Source organism: Stegostoma tigrinum, chromosome 10 (assembly GCF_030684315.1).
Source record: "Stegostoma tigrinum isolate sSteTig4 chromosome 10, sSteTig4.hap1, whole genome shotgun sequence".
Lineage (NCBI taxonomy): Eukaryota > Metazoa > Chordata > Chondrichthyes > Orectolobiformes > Stegostomatidae > Stegostoma > Stegostoma tigrinum.
Window position 1 is genome coordinate 44,586,998 of NC_081363.1, and position 22,438 is coordinate 44,609,435.

The 22,438-nt window shown below is 41.6% G+C and overlaps 1 protein-coding gene across 2 annotated transcripts in view; it reads right to left on the bottom strand.

Annotated features, from left to right (window-relative positions):
• pygl (phosphorylase, glycogen, liver) overlaps window positions 1-22,438 on the bottom strand; it is a 152,500-nt gene that overhangs the window by 26,993 nt on the left and 103,069 nt on the right. For both annotated transcript variants that reach the window (XM_048537707.1, XM_048537708.1), the window contains 4 exons: window positions 15,385-15,499; window positions 7,385-7,486; window positions 7,140-7,287; window positions 5,916-5,974 (listed from right to left, as the gene is read on the bottom strand). In XM_048537707.1, the coding sequence (XP_048393664.1) occupies window positions 5,916-5,974; window positions 7,140-7,287; window positions 7,385-7,486; window positions 15,385-15,499 (424 nt within the window). The remainder of the gene's footprint in view (window positions 1-5,915; window positions 5,975-7,139; window positions 7,288-7,384; window positions 7,487-15,384; window positions 15,500-22,438) is intronic.

Below are 22,438 nucleotides of genomic sequence, written 5' to 3' on the forward strand. Positions count from 1 at the left end.
GGAAAAGTCGATAAGGAAACAAGAACAAGCACCTAGCAGATTCAACTCACGCTTGTTCTATCCATGTTGAAACCTGGCACCACTAGGTCGCTGACACATGCACACTATGACCATAAACACAGGTATTTGACATGTGCCACCCTCTGAGAACCTTTGTGGCGTATCTCTGATCCACTTAGAAGATACTTCTTCACTTAAGTGATGGTTGCTGCTGCAGCATGGACGCTTTTTGTAAGGTACACGCACCCAGTTCATGGACTGGACTGGGACGCATCTCTACGTTCTTCACTTACTCTTATAGTGCTCATTCTGAGTATCCTTGGATGCCCACAACATCTTTGTTTGCATTGTCTTTTTGTGTTTTGCCCCATCAGCCAGAGATACCAGGTGCACAGGACTGTAGTCTTGCTCTAGCATTTAGCACAGACACATCTCCAGGCAGCTAAGTTATCACAGTTGTCAGCAGGCTTCAGCCAAGTCAAGGGAGAGAGTCAACAATAGTTTAGAGATCCCTGGTACAATAAGCCAAGGGCAGGATCTGATACAAGTCCAGGTTCTGCTTCTGTCAGAGGCAGGACCTTCTATTTAGAACATAGAACATAGAAAAGTACAGCACAGTACAGGCCCTTTGGCCCACGATGTTGTGCCGTGGAATAATCCTAATCCAAAAATAAAATAACCTAACCTACATTCCCCTCAATTCACAGCTGTCCATGTGCACGTCCAGCAGTCGCTTAAATGTCACTAATGACTCTGCTTCCACGACTTCCACTGGCAAAGTATTCCATGCACTCACAACTCTCTGGGTGAAGAACCTCCCTCTGACGTCTCCTCTATACCTTCCTCCTAACACCTTAAAACTATGACCCCTCCTGGCAGTCAATCCTGTCCTGGGGAAAAGTCTCTGGCTATCGACTCTATCCATGCCTCTCATTACCTTGTACACTTCAATCAGGTCACCTGTCTTCCTCCTTCTCTCCAGAGAGAAAAGTCCGAGCTCAGTCAACCTCTCCTTGTAAGACAAGCCCTCCAGAACAGGCGGCATCCTGGTAAATCTCCTTTGCACCCTCTCCAAAGCCTCCATATCTTTCCTATAATAGGGCGACCAGAACTGGACACAATATTCCAAGTGTGGTCTCACCAGAGTTTTGTAGAGCTGCAGCATAACCTCATGGCTCTTAAACTCGATGCCTCTGTTAATGAAAGCCAAAACACCATATGCTTTCTTAACAACCCTATCCACTTGGGTGGCAACTTTGAGGGAGCTATGCACTTGAACACCAAGATCCCGCTGTTCCTCCACACTGCCAAGAATCCTGCCTTTAATCCTATATTCAGCACTTAAGTTTGACCTTCCAAAATGCATCACTTCGCATTTATCCAGGTTGAACTCCATCTGCCATTTCTCAGCCCAGCTCTGCATTCTGTCAATGTCTCACTGAAGCCTGACACCTCCAACCTTTGTGTCATCAGCAAACATACTAACCGACCCCTCAACCTCCTCATCCAAGTCATTTATAAAAACTACAAAGAGCAGAGGCCCAAGAACAGACCCCTGCGGGACACCACTCAGCACTGACCTCCAGGCAGAATACTTACCATCTACAACCACTCTCTGCCTCCTGTCAGCCGACCAATTCTGAATCCAGACAGCCAAATCACCCTGTATCCCATACCTCCTGACTTTATGAATGAGCCTGCCATGGGGAACCTTATCAAATGCCTTGCTGAAGTCCATGTACACCACATCCACTGCTCGACCCTCGTCAACCTGTCTTGTGACTTCCTCAAAGAACTCAATAAGATTTGTATGGCATGACCTGCCCCTCACAAAGCCATGCTGACTCCCTTTAATCACGCTATGCTTTTCCAAATAGTCATAAATCCTATCCCTCAGAATTCTTTCCAAAACCTTGCTGACCACAGACGTAAGACTGACTGGTCTGTAATTTCCAGGAGTTTCCCTATTCCCTTTCTTGAAAAAAGGAACAACATTTGCCTCCCTCCAATATTCTCCACGACTCCCATGGAGAGTGAGGAAGCAAAGATCTTCGCCAGCAGCTTAGCAGCCTCCTTTCTCGCTTCCTGGAGCAACCTAGGATAAATCTGGTCTGGCCCTGGGGACTTATCAATCTTAATGTTTGCCAAAATTTCTAGCACATTAACTTCCTCAATCTTGATCTGTTCAAGCCTGTTTTCCTGCTCCTCAAAGCTCTCCTTCACAACAAGGTCCCTTTCCTTAGTGAAAACCAAAGCAAAAAACTCATTTAGGGCTTCCCCTATCTGCTCAGACTCCACACACAAGTTCCCTACGCTATCCCTGATCGGCCCTACCTTCTCCCTGATCATTCTCTTATTCCTCACGTATGAGTAAAATGCCGTCGGGTTCTCCCTAATCCTTCCTGCCAAGCCTTTTTCGTGCCCCCTCCTGGCCTTCCTCAGTCCACTTTTGAGCTCCTTCCGGGCAAGCCTATAATCCTCTAAAGCTGTGCTAGACCCTTGCTTCCTCCACCTTATGTACGCTGCTTTCTTCTTTTTGACAAGAAGCACCTCTGTACCCATCATCCAAGGCTCCTTAATCTTACCCCTTCTTACCTGTCTCAGAGGAACAAATTTATACATCGCTCGCAACAACTGCTCCTTAAACAGCCTCCACATGTCTGCTGTGCCCTTTCTGTGGAACAATTGCTCCCAATCTGTACTTCCCAACTCTTGTCTGATAGCATCATAGTTTCCTTTACCCCAGTTAAATATCTTCCCCGGTAACTGCTCCTTTCCTTTCCCCTTGGTAAATGTGAGGCTGTTGTGGTCACTGTCGCCAAAGTGTTCTCCCACCACGAGATCTGACACCTGTCCTGGCTCATTGCCGAGCACCAAATCCAAAATGGCCTCTCCCCTCGTCGGCCTGTCCACATACTGAGTAAGGAAACCCTCCTGAACACACTTGACAAAAACGGCTCCATCCAAACCATCTGCACTAAGGAGGTTCCAATCTATATTTGTATGAGGTGAAGAGCCAAGTGACAGCCAGAGCACCTCTTTCTGTCCTATTATTGGTTGTTTGTCTCAGAAAATGAGAAAGAAGCAGGTTTTACAAGAGATCAAAATGATTAAGATAGCTATTACTTTCAGTTCTGAGGGAGGGTCACTGGACCAGAAACAATAAGTCTGATATCTCTCTGCAGATGCTGCCAGAATTGCTGAGCTTTTCCAGCAATTTCTGTTCATGTGGCATAGCTATTACTATTAGTGCAGGTGGGCAACTGTTCTGAGCCAGTGAATAGGTAGTGCAGAAGGCCTGCAGGCTTAGAGTTTAAGAGATTGGGTGTGAGAATGAGAGAGGGAGATGTTGAATGCAATAGTTAGAGTGGTAGAATCAGGGTTTAGAAGCAGAGATAGATTGCATGTGAGGTATTGGAGGAAAGATGATAGAGCCTACTTGGGCTGATAGGTTAAGCACATTGACCTTCTTTTGGGGTTTCCTCTCAGCTGACAATTTCAGACAAGGCTAGCATGGCCTAATGTTGTGTCTCTACTACTGGTCATGGTGACAAGGAAGTCTCATTTTAGCAACCATTCTATTCAGCATGACCTCCAGGTCTTGGCCACAAAGTTGGGTGTTGATTTACTCCTGTCTGCCATGTCTGGGGCAAATGCCAGCATCCGTGTGGGGAACTTATGAATTTAATAATTGTTTAGGTGAACAACATGCTTTTAAGTATGGTAGGGGCACAAGGGACAATGCTGAATTCCATGATATGCACTCAGTCATGAGATGTTTCAGAAAGGCACATAGAAAGATGCGGCAGAAACTGAAGATGAGAGAAACTATAGGGGTGTGATAAGTAATTAATGAGGTTAGTTTGCTAAGATCTGGGGAGAGAACTTTCTAGGCATTGCCCTTAGAAATCCTCCAAAAGCTCAAAGGAACACATAGATAACCAAAAAACCCATAAGATTCAACTCAAAGCATTCTACAGGTTTATCAATAGTGAAAAAAGTGGTTAAATGAGTAATAGGGCTGAACAACATCATGGCAAAGAAACCTCAATGACTGGGGATCTCCCTACTGCTGCAGTCTTCATCTTCTGTCCTGGCCATTGAGGACTTGTTTTGGCTTTATCTAGTTCCTCCCCTTTCAGTTTACTGCTATGATGACCCTACCAAGAGTTGAAAACTCCTGACAGCATCGTTCTTAGGATCAACAGAAGGCTTAAGCCTCTCCACTCCATCAAAATGGCAATCCACGAAAAGGGTAATCTAGAGGAAATTCAATAGGGAGCTGATTTATATTTGAAAAGGCAGAATATTCAGGGCTTTCGGTGAAGGATAAAGTGAATTGCTCAGCGAAGTGCTTCTTCAAAGAGCGAGCACAGACATAATAGGCTAAATGGCATCCTTCTATTCTGTGACTATGGGTGATTCTGTGGTAATGCATCACCAAATTTTCAAAAGTTAAAGCCTATAAAGGATTGAATTTACAGCCCTGCTATCAAATCTTAAGGTACAACATTTTCTAAGGAATGCCAATAAAATCAACTGCCCCCTTATTATATTATGCTTTGTGCCAGTTAACTTAATTATTCTACTGTTAAGTTAGTATTCCTACAAAGTGCTTCCTAAGTTAGATAAGGTTGAATGATCGTCTTCCAAAGGAAAGAAAAGTGATGTCTGATCCTAAAAGATTCCAATTTGTCCGTTCAGTGTCTTCCTCCTGTTATCTAGAATACTTTGAGCAGAACTGAGTAAAAGTATTAAAACAATTTCTGTGGGTAAAATACACCAGATATACTGGCAAATTAACATAAACTTTCAGAGGTAGTACTCAAAAGAAACTCGTCCATGTCATAACTGCTTTAGGGCTACGTGAAAACAAATAATTAAGGTAGGTTTGGGGCTGAAATGAAGAGCTTAAATGTGGTGAATTCTCATGTGGATTCAGGCAAGCTTTAATTAAAAGTTGATGTGTTTAGGATGGAAGATTTTGAGAGGTGCGTTTTATTTTATGTCGTGGATTTGTGATGGCACCCTAAAGAATACATTTTGTCTTTGTAATACTCAAAATGAGTGCAAGTTCCAAAACAAATTTCTGTACCTCTAACATAATAAAGATTTTTTTATCAGATGCAGTAAATAACTGGTTTCTGCAATTAAACTACAAGAGTCCAATTGTGGAGGGTACTTACAACTATTTGCTAATTTCATCTTAATTTTAAACTTGATGAATCATAAACTCCAGTGCACGATTGAGCCTTAGATTAGGACTGAACCATGCTTCATCTCAACAAAGGGGCCAGAGTAACAACATTTCTGTTATTTCCTGATGGGAAGGAGAAAAGTTGGAAGAGCAGCAGGGCTCCTTTTATCAGGAAGTGTACTTTTCTAGATCTTGAGTAAGCATGGAGCTGGACAGCTGTCTAATAAATGAATGAAAAAAACAACTTGCATTTAACACTGTGCATTTCATGCCCACTGGGTAACCGTACCCAATGTTAATGAAATATCTTTGAAGTGTAATCCCTGCTGTTCTATTATGAAATAGAACAGGCAATTTGTGCACAGTCGACCGCTCAAACAGTATTAAAACTAAATTATTTGATTATCTGCTTTAATGATGTTGGGTCAATTTCTACATTGATAGTGACGTTGCACCACTGGGGTCAAAGGTGGGAGCCAACATCACTTCAGTGGGTTGCAGAAACCTGAAATAAGGTATCACCATTACTACAGTTATCTCCCAGTTCAGCACAGAAGTGTCAATTGACATGAACTCAACCATCTGATGCAGACTCCAAAACTCGTTGTCTGAGTCTGCTTGAGAAAATCAAAGTTTGTACAATGCATAACTTAAGACACTGCTTCATTTGGAGGTTGGCGAGAAGCTTCAGAAATATAGGAAAGAAAAGAAATCTTACCTTGCCGCCTATCATAACAGTTCTTGGAACAAAACTCTTGCTCGGTTCTTTTCTGATTCCTTAAACAAAACATAAATCAATAGTAAAATATTGACAATATTAACATAATAATCAATATTAACAACAGAGAAAAATGTCACTGTTACATTTAAGAACTGTACATGATTACATCAGTTATGTAGTCATTGTTACCATACTTGGTTGTTCAAGTCTTGGAAAACAACATTAATCTTATTATTACACAATTGCAGACGCATCTGTTGGCCAGAGGCTGCTCACACATAAAGACAGTAGCCATTAACCAAAGTTATCCCAGCCCTGGCTGCTGGCTCGAGCCAGTTTGAGTTGGTTCAGTTCTGAGGGATGACATAAGGGGGAAATCCTTATCTGGTGGAAGAGTAATGAGGTAATCATAAAGGTGTCCTGGGAGTGAGCCCATAGTGGAAAGACACTGCTTTCAGATGAACTGAGAACTGACATGGACAAGATACTACAGTTTGAAAAGATAAGGAAAAAAGATAAAAATGAAGGACTTTGGTGCGCCATCAGCGAAAACTACGGAGATCAACCTTTGTGAAGCGTGTACCCACACTTGGAAGTGCAAAGAGGACCTCAAGATCTGGAGAAAATACCTGGCCAGCATGAGCTTCTGTTCTTGGATATTAGTTTCTATTTTTGTTGATTGTTTGGGAACATCAAACTTAGAAGTTTGTGTGTTTGAATTTTAGCCTTCTATGATTTGCATGCCTGCTGTTAACCTTTTCCTAACCAAATGGTGTAAATTGTATGTCTGTTTCAACTAAACTAATAAAGGTAGTGGTTAGTTGACACAGACTTGACTCTTGTTCTCTTTGTGCCGAGCCAATAACTGTTGTTGAGGGAGTTAACCGGACAACACATCAATACAGTAAACAATCTGGTTCTGGTGCATTTTGATCGTGCATGTAGGTCAGATATTGAAATGTTCTGCATCACTTTCATGCCTGGATATTGAGGGAATATTGGATTAAATTCCAGCCATACAGGATTCAGAGAACCATTCAAATTTGACTTTCCTACAGTGTGTATAAGATACATAAATTAAGGATGATATTGACTTCACAATTACATGTAACAAGGACACTTCCAAGCATGAATGAGCTGCTCTAAGAACTACTAACAGCTGAAACCGTAACTAACATTTCAAAAATAAATACATAAGTTGGGTTATAAATTAGGACTTACGGTTATACATAACAATAACATAAAGGCAGTTCATCAACTGCCTTTTGTATTCATGGATTCGCTTCACATGCACATCAAACATGGATGATATGTTGATCTGAATTCCATAGTTCTTTTCTAGTAGAGAAGCAAGCTTCACTTTATTCTCCTGTTGACACAGTAGGAAAAAAAAACTATTTCTGTTTACACAGCTAGTTTTGCTAACTGTACAGAACACAGAATTTATATCATTAAAAATACTATACCTGTTTTACTGAGGCAACATCACGAATAAACTGATCATTATTCACGTAGGCATGCAGCTTCTGCAACTGGCTCAGATCTTTAATATAGTCCCCTCCTATTTTCTACATGATATTAAAGATGGTTACTGTCTTGTTTCTAAGTTTGTAATACATTCACATGTTCTGTACATTTGTAACAAAGTCACAATACAATTTATTCAAACGGTTCCTTTGCTTTAAACTGTACTGTCATGGGGTAGTGTAATAAAGAAAAGTTTAAGTTTCTTAATTTATAATTAATTTGGCTGGAAAGTCATCTTAAGATGGACAGCTCTTCTTTAACTGCACTGACATGACAAGCTAAATGGCCATCTTCTGTGCCATAAATTTCTAAGATTGCATATCAATAGAACACCTTTCTCAGAGATTAGGTTAGATTCCCTACAGTGTGGAAACAGGCCCTTTGGCCCAACAAGTCCACACCACCCCTTGAAGCATCCCACCCAGACCCATCCCCCTATAACCCACACACCCCTGAACACTATGAGCAATTTAGCATGGCCAATCCACCTAGCCTGCACATCTTTGGACTGTGGGAGGAAACTCATGCAGACATGGGGAGAATGTGCAAACTCCACACAGCCAGTTGCCTGAGATTGGAATTGAACCTGGGTCCCTAGTGCTGTGAGGCTGCAGTGCTAACCACTGAGCCACCATGCCACTCCATTTGAAGATTTCCTTGTTGATTCTTGTCATGCTCTACATTTTACATATGAGTGAACAAATAGTGAGTTGGGTGAAAGGAGAAAGGTTGCCTATGGGGAGGGAAGAGACTACAGCTACTGTAGTCAGATTTTGTCACTGGCCTGTCAAAATCAGTTCAAGAAATATTTATTGGAGATATGCTGCAAGAATTGGAGTTTTGTATGTTTTCAAGTGTGTACTCTAAAAATGGCCACAGCGTGTATCTCTAAGTGGGAGTGCTTTGTTACTGAACAAGTGTTTCACAGGTCTTGACTAATTGTGTGAAGGTAATAATGATGTGAAGATGTAAGCTCAAATCCTACCACAGAACCTGGAGAATTAAAATTCAGCTGACTGAATTAATCTTGAATAAAACCACTAAATCCAGTAACAATGACTATATAGCTATCAGAATGCTGTAATAACACTTCTAGTTCACAAATGTTCAATTTGGAAGATAACATCACATCCATAGTCAGCCTGCATGTAAATGTGATTTGAGCAATGTGACTGACTCTTAACTAAGCTCTGCAAGCCACTCAGATTTCAAAATGGCAACTGCCAGCAACCTCCAGCCCATGGTGAAGAAAAATATCTTGTTCTCACTAAGCCCTTTGGTCACTACCACTAAGTTCAATCTACGAGTTCACTAACTGCTAACAAGTTCTTAACCAGAACCAATTTGAACTTTTTTGAATTAAGGTAGTGGTTAGTTGACACAGATTTGACTCTTGTTCTCTTTGTGCCGAGCCAATAACTGTTTAACTTGAAAAGTTAAATTGCAAGTATGAAGGGCTAGAAACTATTGTGCTCTGGTTTTTGGGTGCAGAATTTGTGATTTGCAACCTACCCAGATTGATTTTAAATCAAACAGGTAGCAGATAAAACTGGCACACCCATTTCAATTCCATGAATGGTTGCCAAGTTTCAGGCATCCTTGTAGCAATGTTGGTTGCCATTAAACACTACCCCCCCACCCTCATGAAGCCACATTCCACCAGCTATGCAGTAGTCACTGCTTAACACTGCATAGGAGTACTTGGTTATGCACTAGACCATACCCTCAACTCATGCACTAAGGGGATGGAATGGATCACTAACTTTTACTGTATTGTTGATGTGTCACTGAATTAATTTTTTGAATGAAGGCTTTTGCTGTTAACCTTCCTAAATGGGGGAAGAGGTGTCAGCTATGTGTGTAACGTGGTAGCCTTGCTGCTGACCAGCAATCCCCAAGTGCAACATGTTACACCAGACAGTAGATATTGGAGACTGACTTTGGAAAATACATCCCAGGTGCTATCAAGATAGTAAGCATTCACCAAGATTACTGTCTTGGTATGGTTACATACCAAGTTGGAATATAGCTGTGGGAGAGGACAGTATAATTAGGGGGATAGCCATGAGCGGCAGTGGCAAAGAAAATCTGAAGGGGGAAGTAGTTTGAATAGTCATCATCCATGTTGGTACCAATGACATTTGTAGGTCTAGAAAGGAAATTCTACTGAAAGACTTTAAACACTTAGGAAATAAATTACAAAGCTGAAACTCCAAGGTAATAATCTCTGGATTATGACATGAGCCAAAGGAAAACTGGCATAAGGTAAATAAAGTCAAGGAGTTAAGTACATGGCGTGAAGATTGGTGAGGCCTTCAGTTGAGCTGTGCTGGGACCAGTGTCCTGGTGAACTGAATAATGGAGGCTGTACACAGAGCTTTAAACTAATTAGAGGAGGGCCGGATTTGGGAGAGTGGAAATGCCATTTGGAAAGCAAGAGATTATGGCAGCATTACAGGGCATTTACTTACACGTACAGGAAAAGTTTCCTAGAACCACGTGTTTTGGATCCAACCAGGGATCAGACTGTCTTGCATGTGGTAATGTGTGATTAAACAGCTTTAATAAATGGTCAGAGGAAAAGATCCCCTTGGAAACAGTGACCATAATATGGTAAAATTTAGCATTCAGTTTGAGAAGGAGGAACTTGGGTCTGAAACAACTGTTGAGTTTAAATAAAGATAATTACAAAGGAACAAGAGCAGAGCTGGTTAGAGTGGACAGGCAAAGGAGTCTAATAGCAAAGTTGGTTGAGGAGCAACAGTAGATATTGAAAAGGTAGTTTATGACTTACAGCAAAGATATATTTCAGTAATTCCAGTAAGGAAGAAAGATTCTAGGAAGTGGATAAGCCAACCATGGTTAACCAGGGAAGTTAAGGATACCATCAGGTTAAAAGAAAAAAAAACATAAAATGCAGTGTAAATTGGTAATGGACTAGAGGATTAGAAAATTTTAAAATGCAACTAAAGACAGTCGAAAAAAGGAGGAATTAGACAATAGATAGACAATAGGTGCTGGAGTAGGCCATTCGGCCCTTCAGGCCAGCACAACCATTCATTATGATCATGGCTGATCATCCACAATCAGTATCCTGTTCCTGCCTTATCCCCATAACCCTTGATTCCACTATCTTTAAGAGCTCTATCTATCTCTTTCTTGAAAGTATCCAGAGAGTCCACTGCCTTCTGGGGTAGAGCATTCCATATGTCCACCACTCACTGGGTGAAGAAGTTTTTCCTCAACTCTGTTCTAAATGGCCTACCCCTTATTTTTAAACTGTGTCCTCTGGTTTTGGACTCACCCATCAGCAGAAACATGCTTCCTGCCTCCACAGTGTCCAATCCCTTAATAATCTTATACGTCTCAATCAGATCCCTTCTCATCCTTCTAAACTCAAGTGTATAAAAGCCCAGTCACTCCAATCTTTCAACGTATTAAAGTCCTGCCATTCTGGGAATTGACCTCGTGAACCTACGCTGCACTCCCTCAATAGCAAGAATGTCCTTCCTCAAATTTGGAGACCAAAACTGCACACAATACTCCAGGTGCGGTCTCATCAGGGCCCTGTACAGCTGCAGAAGGACCTCTTTGCTCCTATACTCAATTCTTCTTGTTATGAAGGCCAGCATGCTATTAGCTTTCTTCACTGCCTGCTGTGCCTGCATTCTTGCTTTCATTGACTGATGTACAAGAATACCTAGATCTCATTGTACTTCCCCTTTACCTAACTTGACTCCATTGAGATAGTAATCTGCCTTCCTGTTCTTGCCACAAAAGAGGATAACCACACATTTATCCACATTAAACTGCATCTGCCATGCATCCGTCCACTCACCTAGCCTGTCCAAGTCACCCTGTATTCTCATAACATCCTCCTCACATTTCACACTGCCACCCAGCTTTGTGTCATCAGCAAATTTGCTAATATTACTTCTAATGCCTTCGTCTATATCATTAATGTATATTGTAAACAGCTGCGGACCCAGCCTGCCATTCCGAAAGGGACCCATTTATCACTAGTCTTTGCTTCCTGTCAGCCAGCCAATTTTCAATCCAAGTCAGTATTTTTCCCCCAATACCATGTGCCCTAATTTTGTTCACCAATCTCCTACGCGGAACTTTATCAAAGGCTTTCTGAAAGTCCAGGTACACTATATCCACTGGTTCTCCCTTGTACATCCTCAAAAAATTCCAGAAGATTAGTCAAGCACGATTTCCCCTTCGTAAATCCATGCTGGCTCTGACCTATCCTGTTACTGCTATCCAAATGAATCGTAATTTCATCTTTTATGATTGACTCCAGCATCTTTCCCACTACTGACATCAGGCTAACCGGTCTATAATTCTCTGTTTTCTCTCTCCCTCCTTTCTTGAAAAGTGGGACAACATTAGCCACCCTCCAATCTGCAGGAACTGATCCTGAATCTATAGAACATTGGAAAATGATTACCAATGTGTCCACGATTTCTAGAGCCACCTCCTTAAGTACCCTGGGATGCAGACCATCAGGTCCTGGGGACTTATCAGCCTTCAGACCTAACAGTATATCCAAAACCATTTCCTGCCTAACATAAATTCCCTTCAGTTTGTCCATTACCCTAGGTCCTTCAGCCACTATTACATTTGGGAGATTGCTTGTGTCTTCCCTAGTGAAGACAGATCCAAAGTACCTATTCAACCCTTCTGCCATTTCCTTGATCCCCATAATAAATTCATCCATTTCTGAGTTCAAGGGCCCAATTTTAGTCTTAGCCACTTTTTTTTTCTTCTTACATACCTAAAAAAGCTTTTACTATCCTCCTTTATATTTTTGGCCAGTTTTCCTTTGTACCTCATATTTTCTCTGTGTGTTGCCTTTTTAGTTATCTTCTGTTGCTCTTTAAAAGCTTCCCAGTCCTCCGGCTTCCCGCTCATCTTTGCTATTTTATAGTTCTTCTCTTTTATTTTTATACAGTCCTTAACTTCCCTCATCAGCCACGGCCGCCTCTGTCTCCCCTTAGGATCTTTATTCCTCTTTGGAATGAACTGATCCTGCACCTTCTGCATTATATCCAGAAATACCTGCCACTGTTGTTCCACTGCCATCCCTGATAGGGTATTGTACCACTGAACTTTGGCCAACTCCTCCCTCATAGCTCCATAGTTTGCTTTGTTCAACTGCAATACTGACACTTCCGATTCTCCCTTCTCCTTCTCAAAATACAGATTGAAATGTATCATTAAGAATTAAGTTTTGAGGGTAAACTAATAGGTAATATCATAAGGCATAGCAAGAACATCTTTAAATATATAAAAATATATAAAAAATTCTTTAAAGGGCCTGAGGCTAGGGAAATAATAATAAAGGAACCAGGAAATGGTTGAGGAATTGAATGAATATTTTGCATCTAAGTTCTTCTGGTTAATTGCATGTTCAGTGGGAAATACTCCTCATGGTTTATGTATCACTCCTAATTAACATGGCGGGATGGGAGGGTGGGGAGTTGGGGGGGGGGGGGGAGTGTGGTGAAATGGTAGTTGCAGAGCCACTTGCATTGAATAATGCCCTGCACCAATAGAATGCTTGCTATGCTGAAGAATCAGTATTATTATTGATCCTGCTGCTCCCCCTTTAGGATGAAGCTCCCTCTACTTATGTACAGTAACTTTGTGAACTCTGAAATGTATATATCGGTGAAGAACAATGAGATATCACAACTGTCACCTGACCATCCTGGCTACTGACTGGGCTAACCACATGCTACTTTGAGACTTGAGATCAGAGTAAAGGAGATGATGCAATGCTGAAATGACTCTTTGACGAAGGTTAGTTTCCTCCTCCTTTGTGGCTCAGAGATAATTAGGAGTGGTATTCTGGAAGGCACTTTGTGGGCAAGGCCTTATATGGAAAGTCATTTTTTCTTCTGTCCACAGTAAGTTCCTCCCCCTCCCTCTTCCTCGCCATGACCCGGTCATGTTGTAGACCAACTGGCAGTTCAATAATTACAATTTACTGTCCCTATCCCCTTTATCTATGCAGCAAATATCTCCAAATTGCTTCAACAACTGAAAACAGTGCTTTGACTTTGATAAAAACCAAAAGAACTGCGGATGCTGTAAATCAGGAACAAAAAAATGTTGCTGGAAAAGCTCAGCAGGTCTGGCAGCATCTGTGGAGGACAGAACAGAGTTAATGCTTCAGGTCTGGTGACCCTTCCTCAGAACTACCCTTCCAGTTCTGAGGAAGGGTCACCAGACCCGAAACGTTAACTCTGTTTTCTCCTCCACAGATAATGCCAGACCTGCTGAGCTTTTTCAGCAAGTTTGTTTTCGACTTTGATAATTTGTTCAGAGGTCCTTTGAAAAGCCTGAAACAGGGCCCATCTTGTTTTAGAACCGATGAAAATATTGTTCTGCACAAACATTGATCTGATTTGGTATCCTGGCATTTAATCAGCCCATTCAGCTAATATGCCAATGATAGTATACTTTCAGGATCTTCTTGTATACCCAGGGTACCCACAAGCAATTTAATTCAATAACAGAAAAGCTGAGAGTGTGCATCCCACATGGAACCATGTTGCTCATGATTACAAGAAACTAAGCACCAGATAAAACATGAGTGAGCAATGGTAAACTCTTCCTAGCATTACGAACTTCACTCTTGAACAGAGTCAAATTAAATATTTTGAATTCTCCAAAATAATTCAAACAAGTTTAACGACTGGATGCGGGGTTGAGTCCAATGTATTCTTCTCTGTTTTTAACACTGTTACAGTAGTGCTAAAATAGGGGCCATTTCAATCATCTGATTTTAATACGTTCATGGACTAAAATGGTTTTAAAAGGAGGAAACTTGAATCTGAATGGCAAGTTCAGGAAACCCACATGAAATTTAAAAAATTGTCTGAACCAAAGTTATCATTTTGTTTAAAGACATGGAAACCTATAAACTGAATCAAGTGTAAGAAATTTACATCTCTTGTTTTAATTTACACTGGTATGGGAAACTGAACATGAAAATATCCATGCACTACACCAAACTTCAGAGGATACAAATGAATCATCTCAGTGACATGTGGCAGAGCAGCAGCTAAATAAAGACTATGATGTGGTAGCAGTAAGAACTGGAAGACACCCTGGTTCATTCTCATCATCCTGAAAGCCAGCAGATTTTATTTTTCTCGGGGGTTACAGAGTGTGAGTCATATGCCGCTTTGTGGCTGCTGTGCCATTACATGACCATTAAAGGCAAAGACTGACTGCCAAAAATTGTCCAGCTGCACAGCAGTGTTCTAAAGATGGCACTGGCACCAGGGATGCTGGCTTTTCGGCAGATATCCACTAAGAGATGGTGTTTCACGAATAATGCACACCCATACCACTGTATTCGGTGCTAGAATGGGGCAAGAGGTGAGTCATGGGGGTGAGATAGGCTGTTAACAAGGTAAATTTGGTAAGGTACAACAAGAAATTTTAGTAAGTCTCACAATGAAAATCCCTCCAAAAAGCTTGCAGCAACTGAAACTTAGACACCAAAATGTAAGATTCAGCCTTTTGTTACAATTAAGAATGGTATTCTAAAAGTCCAACATATGAAACTTCAATTAATACTTGATATAGCACATCTTCTTAACTACAAATATTCTCTAGATTATTCTGACCCCCTGAATTAACTGCTATAACTGACAAGTAGAGTTATGCAGCTAATGAGCAATGAACATATTCAGCATCTAGTCAAAAAGAGTGCTAACATTGATCATGTCATAAGTAAAAAGCATCTAAGTGCCATTCAGCTGACAACGATATTCATCATCTTATTTTTAATTAAGTTCAATGAAACAGAAAATTGGACAGAGTGCAAAATGAGTGGCTAATTCATTAGCATTTTTTGAGATTGAACTTGAAGTTTAAATTAAGTTTGGCTTCTGTCGTAGTTAGATGATATTCTGCATACCTCAGCTATAAGGGAAGCCAGTCCCGGATTGCAAAGCAAAAGCCATCGTCTTGGCGTGATTCCATTAGTCTTATTCTGAAATTTTGCTGGCTCAATATCACTGAAGTCTTTAAATCTGATTCATGGAGAAAAGAACAGAAAATCTAAAAAAAAAACCAATAACAAATTTCATTTCAATGATTCTAAAATGTAATTCTAGAAACAAGTACTAATGAAGACAAATAATGGATTAAGTATCATTTAAGGCAATCTCTCAGAGTAAGTAAACATTGATCTTATCCCAGAGCATTCCTTACGATCCAGATATTGCTGGAGTGGGGCACCTGGCAGAGTGCCTGATTCATGTATGTTTAGTTTTTGATACATTTTGGGCCTCAAAGTTGCTGTAAGTGTACACCTTCCCCAGTTCAAGGACTGTAAATAAACAGAACATCAAATAATAAGGCTGGTAAATTAGAGTGGATGCATTAAGGCCTTTTCAGCTTTAGGAAGTGAAGCAGCAAGGCAAAGGAAAATTAGATTCAAGAGACAAAAACAAATAGATAGGAAAGCAAAATAAATAAATTTTACAATAATTCAGAACCTGAAGCAATATGACACCATAGTGTCAGTGTTCATTTTCTGGTCAAGCAAGGTTCATGAGCATTAACAATGTGTTGTTAATTACCGGATTTATCTTTCTATGATGAATTTAATGGGCAATATATCTGCAAACACAGGAATGTTATGAAACTCTCTGGTTGACATGTCATTTTTGTTAGATGACTGGTTGGGAAAATCGGTCAGCAAATCACAACTCATAGGGTACTTCTTCCTCTCACAAGTTGCTAGCTGATTTTTACATTACCAATACTGTATGCTGTTCAAAGCCATTAGTTCATCAGCAAAGGCACTCAGCACCTGATCAAGGGAGTTGGCATCGGTGAGGAGAAAGCCTACTTAGGACCAGTTGCCTGCCCTTGCTGACAATTCCCTTTCAACTCTGTCCCATACAGTGCCATCTTGCAAATCCCTATACATCCCTCAGGTCCTCTGGCCTAGATTCTAATTTTCACAAAAGAAAAGACACGTAGATACGAAGACTTTTCTGATGAAGGCTCTAGGCCCGAAACGTCAGCTTTTGTGCTCCTAAGATTCTGCTTGGCTTGATGTGTTCATCAGCTCCACACTTTGTTATCTTGGATACGAAGACTTAAGGGTAGATTTCCAAATGGTGAGTTACACCATTCTTTGGACATTCAACAATGATTTTGTGCCTGCTTTGTTTCTGAAAAGAAAGTTCCATGTGAATTCTCTGCATCAACTTACTTCTACAATACTGAAGTGTTCATTTACATAATTAACATAGGTATGTAGAAATTACATTGCAACCCTTTAAAAACATGGTTCAAGCTGTACACACCAGTAGCGGCTGGGAAAACCACTCGGTAAGAAAGAAATTGTGCTCTGCTGTCACATTTTATTCTCGGATAATTTGTCACACCTCTCATCAATTTTCACAAATTTGCCAATAATCATATATTAGCACTATCTGGAGAGTGAAAGCACAGGAACCAGAGAGGCTCAGAACTGTTCTGATGTAGGACTCAGAGCCCTTCATGTGGAGTTGGGAGGAAGGAGGAAATAACAAAGTATGGATATCACTAAGGTGCCCAGGCATATCACATGTGCTACCTGAAAAGAAATGGCACTGTCACTGAGTCTTAGATCCTCAACCCCAAAACTAAATAACAATGCCTCAAACAGTTCAATGGCAGCTGCCTACGCCAGGTCTGGCAACATAACCTACTTGATACTGTCTCTTCCTTGTGTACCCTTCTCTCTCTGAAACAATATTAGCTATTCACATTGTATCTAGGTTAAAGCTGGCTATAAATTGACATCTTTCACTATGGTTGCACAGTTCATTCAATGCTATAGAAAATGAGATCGGCATCTTTCTGAAACAAAACACTGGCATAACCACCCAGCTCTTTTGCTAATTCAATAATCTTGGAAAGGTATTTTTCACCTTTTATTAGCTCCAACCCTTGTTCCAACAGGTCTACTACAAGAATGGGAGGGAAATATGAGGAGGCAGATAACAATTATACTTATTTTGGTAATCAAGAAGACAACCAAGGAAGTTATTTCTCTCTTGTTACTTCTGACAATGATAAAGAGGAGGATGAAAAGTAGATCTTTCCCCTTGCTCCTTTGTTCTAAATCGCTGCAATTCAGTATCTGTGACACTTGTTTCCCAACTCACAGATATCAGTTTAGATGCTTTCTCCACATATAATTAGATAGGGATACAGGAACAGATATAGATCGTTCAGCTTCTTGAATCTACTTGTCTATTCTAGTTCAAGGCTGATCATCGAGCTCAATGACATTTCTTATGCTATTATCTGATGTCATTAGTATCTAGACATCTATCCAGATCCTCAGCCAAGGGAAGCATCCTTTCTGCATCAACTCTGTCTTACTCTTTAAAATTATCCTGGTGAGAATATTATGGTAGTTCATGGTTTTAAAGTCATGAGATACATTAAAAAGATGGAATTTTGCACCTACACTTTGATTCTGACATCAATCACTGAGGATATGAATTAACTGGCAGGTATGATTTTTAAGTCTACAGACATTCTTTCTGGTATCATCATGACAGGTTCTTCGTTATAAGCATAAATACAACTGGCAACGTTAATCATCTCTGTCACTTGCCCCCCAAAAAACTCAGTCAAATTTGTGAGTCATGGTGTTATCTGCACAAAACCACCCTGCTTATCACTGATAAGTCCATATTTTTCCAAATGTGAGAAAATCCTATCCTTAAGAATCTTCTCCAATAATTTCCCTACCACTGGCGTAAGGCTAACTAGTCTGTAACTTCCCAGGATATCCCTGTTATGGTTCTTAAACAAAGGAACAATGTTAGTTATTCTTCAGTCCTCTAGGACCTCTCCTGCGACTAAACAGGATGCAAAGATTTCATACAAGGCCCCAGCAGTTTCTTCACCTGCCTTCCTTAGCATTTTAGGATAGATCCCATAAGGTCCTGGAGATTTCTCTCCTTAATACTTTTAAAAGTACCAAACACCTCCTCCTCTTTTATACTGACAGATCCCAGAATGTTGATATATCCCACGGATAAATTCTCTCTTTTGTCCTTGTGTTGACCTACCCTTTCCTGAGCCACCCTCTTGCTCTTTATATATGTATAAAACATTCCCAACTCCTTGACCTGACACAACCTGTCCATCTTCTCTCCCACCTATCCGCCTCTCCCACCTCACTGATCTAACCCCACCACTGCCTACTTGCATTCACCGATCACCACCCCACCTATCTACCCCAGCCCCACCCCTCCTCTCTCTATTTATTTCCCAGCTCCTTTCCCCTCCCCATTTCTGAAGAAGAGCCCTGACCCAAAATGTCAACTTTTCTGCTCCTCCAGCTCCACACTGTGTTGTCTCTGACTTCAGTATCTGCAGTTCTTGCTGTCTCTTGGCATTTTCCTTAATCCTGTTGGTCAAAGCTATTTCATGGCCCCTCTTATTTTTTTTTCTCTATTCATTTTGTGGGATGTGAGTGTCACTGGCTGGTCAGCATTTCTTGTCCATCACTAGTTACCCTTGACAAGGTGGTGGCGAGCTGCCTTCATGAACCACTATAGTCCTCCTGCTGTGGGTTAACCCACAATATAGGGAGGAAATTCCAGGATTTTGACCTAGCGACAGTGAAGGAACTGCAATATATTTCCAAGTCAGGATGGTGAGTGACTTGGAGGTGGTGGTGTTCCCATATATCTGCTGCACTTGTCCTTCTAGATGGAAGTGTTTGTGAGTTTGGAAGGGGCTGTATAAGGGCTTTTGGTGAATTTCTGCAGTGCATTTTGTAGGTAGTACACACTGCTGCTACTGAGTGTCGGCGGTAGAGGGAGTGAATGCTTGTGCCAGTCAAGTGGCTGCTTTGTCCTAGATGGTGTCAAGCTTCTTGAGTGTCGTTGGGGCTGCACTCATCTAGGTAAGTGGGGAGTATTCCATCACACTCCTGACTTGTGCCTTGCAGATGGTAGACAGGCTTTGAGAAGTCAGGAGATGAGTTACTCACCTCAGGAGTCCTAGCTTCTGGCCTGCTCTTGTAGCAACTTTATTAATGTGGTGAGTCCAGTTGAGTTTCTGGTCAATGGTAATCCCCAGGATGTTGATAGTGAGGTATTCAGTGATGGTAACACCATTGAATGTCAAAGGGTGGTGGTTAGATTGTCTCTCATTGGTGATGTTCATAGCCTGACATTTGTGTGGTGTGAATGTCACTTGTCAGCCAAGTCTGGCTATTGTCCAGATCTTGTTGTATGTGAACATGGCTGTAATGAGATCAGGAGCTGAATGGCCCTGGTGGAACCCAAACTTGGTATCACTGAGCAGGTGCTGCTTGATAGCACTGTTGATGACACCTTCCATCATTTTACATCAAGGGTACATCACATCGAGAGTAGACCGATGGGGCGTAGTTGGCTGGGTTGGATTTGTCCTGCTTTTTGTGTACAGGACATACTTGGGCAATTTTCCACATTGTTGCGTAGATACCAGAGAAAGGATAGGGCTGATCAAGGATTGTAAAGGGAATTTGTTCACGGAGCCTAAAGAGATAGGAGAGTCCTTGATGAATACTTTTCTTTGGTATTCACAACTGAGAGGGACCTAGCTGTAGAGGAAGACAGTGTGAAACAGGCTGGTAGGTAGAGAAGATTGATGTCAGTAAGGAAAATGTGCTAGGAATTTTGAGGAAGTTGAAGATAGATACGTCCCCTGGGCCTGATGGGATATATGCAAAGATTCTATGGGAAGTGGGGGAGGAGATCGCAGGGCCTTTGGCAACAATCTTTTCGTCCTCACTGTCCATGGGTATAGTGCTGGAAGATTGGACAGAGGCAAACATCATTTCCTTGTTCAATAAAGAGAATAGGGATAACCCAGGAAATTACAGGCCAGTTAGTCTCACATCAGTGGTGGGTAAATTATTGGAAGGGGCTCTGAGTGACAGGATTTATGATCGCTTGGAAAGGCACAGTTTGATTCGTGACAGTCAGCATGGATTTGTGAGGGGTAGATCATGCCTCACAAACCTTATTGAACTCTTTGAAGAGGTGACCAAACACGTGGATTAAGGTAGAACAGTGGATGTGGTATAATTGGACTTAAGTAAGGCATTTGATAAGGGTCCCCATGGTGGGCTCATGCAGAAGGTAAGGAGGCATGGGATAAGGGGAAATGTGGTAGATTGGATTCAGAATTGGCTGACCCTTAGACAAAAGGTGGTAGTGGATGGAAAATATTCAACATGGTGCTCAGTTACAAGTGGTGTACCACAAGGAGCTTTTCTGGGTCCTCTTCTATTTGTGAGCTTATAAATGATTTGGATGAAGGAGTGGAAGGGTGGATTAGCAAGTTCACGGACAACACAAAGGTGGGTCACGTTGTAGACAGTGCAGAAACGTTGTTCTTGGTTACAAAGGGATATTGATAGGATGCAGAGCTGGGCTGAGAAGTGGCAGATGGCGTTTAACCCTGAAAAGTGTGAGGTGATTCATTTTGGAAGGAAAAACTTGAAAGTAGAATACAAGGTTAATGGAAAGATTCTTGGCAGTGTGGAGGAGCAGAGGGATCTTGGGGTTCGTGTTCACAGTTCCCTGAAAGCTGCCACCCAGGTGGATAGAGTTGTTATGAAAGCGTATGGTGTGTTAGCTTTCATTAATAGAGGGATCGAGTTCAAGAGCTGTGAAGTTATGCTCCAGCTACACAAAAGCCTGGTTCGGCCACATCTACAGTGCTGTGTCCAGTTCTGGTAACCTCATTACAGGAAAGATGTGGATGCGTTGGAAAAGGTGCAGAGGAGATTTACCAGGATGTTGCCTAGAATGGAGGGAAGGTTTTATGAGGAAAGGCTGAGAGATCTAGGGCTTTTCTCTTCAGAACGACGAAGGAGGAGAGGTGACTTGATAGAGGTGTACAAAATAATCAGGAATATAGATAGACAGTCAGAGACTTTACGAGGGGGCATAGTTTAAAGTGAGTGGAGGCAGTTACAGGGGAGACGTCAGAGGTTGGTGGGGGCATGGAATGCATTGCTGGAGAGGGTATTGGAGTTGACCACATTTGGGGGATTTAAGTGGCTACTAGATAGGCATATGGACGATTGTATAAGGTAGGGGTTGAGGTTAGACAGACCTTAGGATTAGGATAAAAGTTCGGCACAACAGTGGGCTGAAGAGCCTGTACTGTGCTCTACTGTTCTATGTTCTATACCAGCATTGGAACAGTATTGGAACAGCTTGGCTAGAGGAGTGGCAAGTTCTGGAGCACAAGTCTTCAATACTTTTGCCGGAATGTTGTCAGGGCCAGTAGTCTTTACAGTATCAAGTGTATCCAACTGTTTCTTGATATCACGTGGAGTGGCTGAAGACTGGTATCTGTAATGCTGGCGGCCTCAGGAGGAGGCCGAGATGGATCGTCCACTTGGTACTTCTGGCTGAAGATTGTTGCAAATGCTTCAGCCTTATCTTTTGTACTGATGTGCTGGGGTCTTCCATCATTGAGGATGGGGATATTTGTGGATCCTCCTCCTGCAGTGAGTTGTTTAATTGTCCACCACCATTCACAACTGGATGTGGCAGGACTGCAGAGCTTAGATCTGATCTGTTGTTTGTGGGATTGCTTAACTCTGTCTGTCACTTGCTGCTTTTGCTGTTTGGCATGCAACTAGTCCTGTTTGGTAGCTTCACCGGGTTGATACCAGTATTCCTGGTGCTGATCCTGGCATGCCCTCCTGCACTCTTCATTGAACCAGGGTTGATCCTCTGGCTTGATGGTAATGGTTGAGTCAATGATATGCTGGGCCATGAGGTTACAGATTGTGTTGGAGTACAATTCTGCTGCTGTTGATGGCCCTTAGCATTCCTAAGTCATTGTTTGAGTTCTTTCCTGCTATGTTGCATTCTTCGATAGCTTGCTCTGTCTTCAGTTGCCTAAACCTTGTGTATCCCTCCTTTTTCTTTTTGACTAAACTC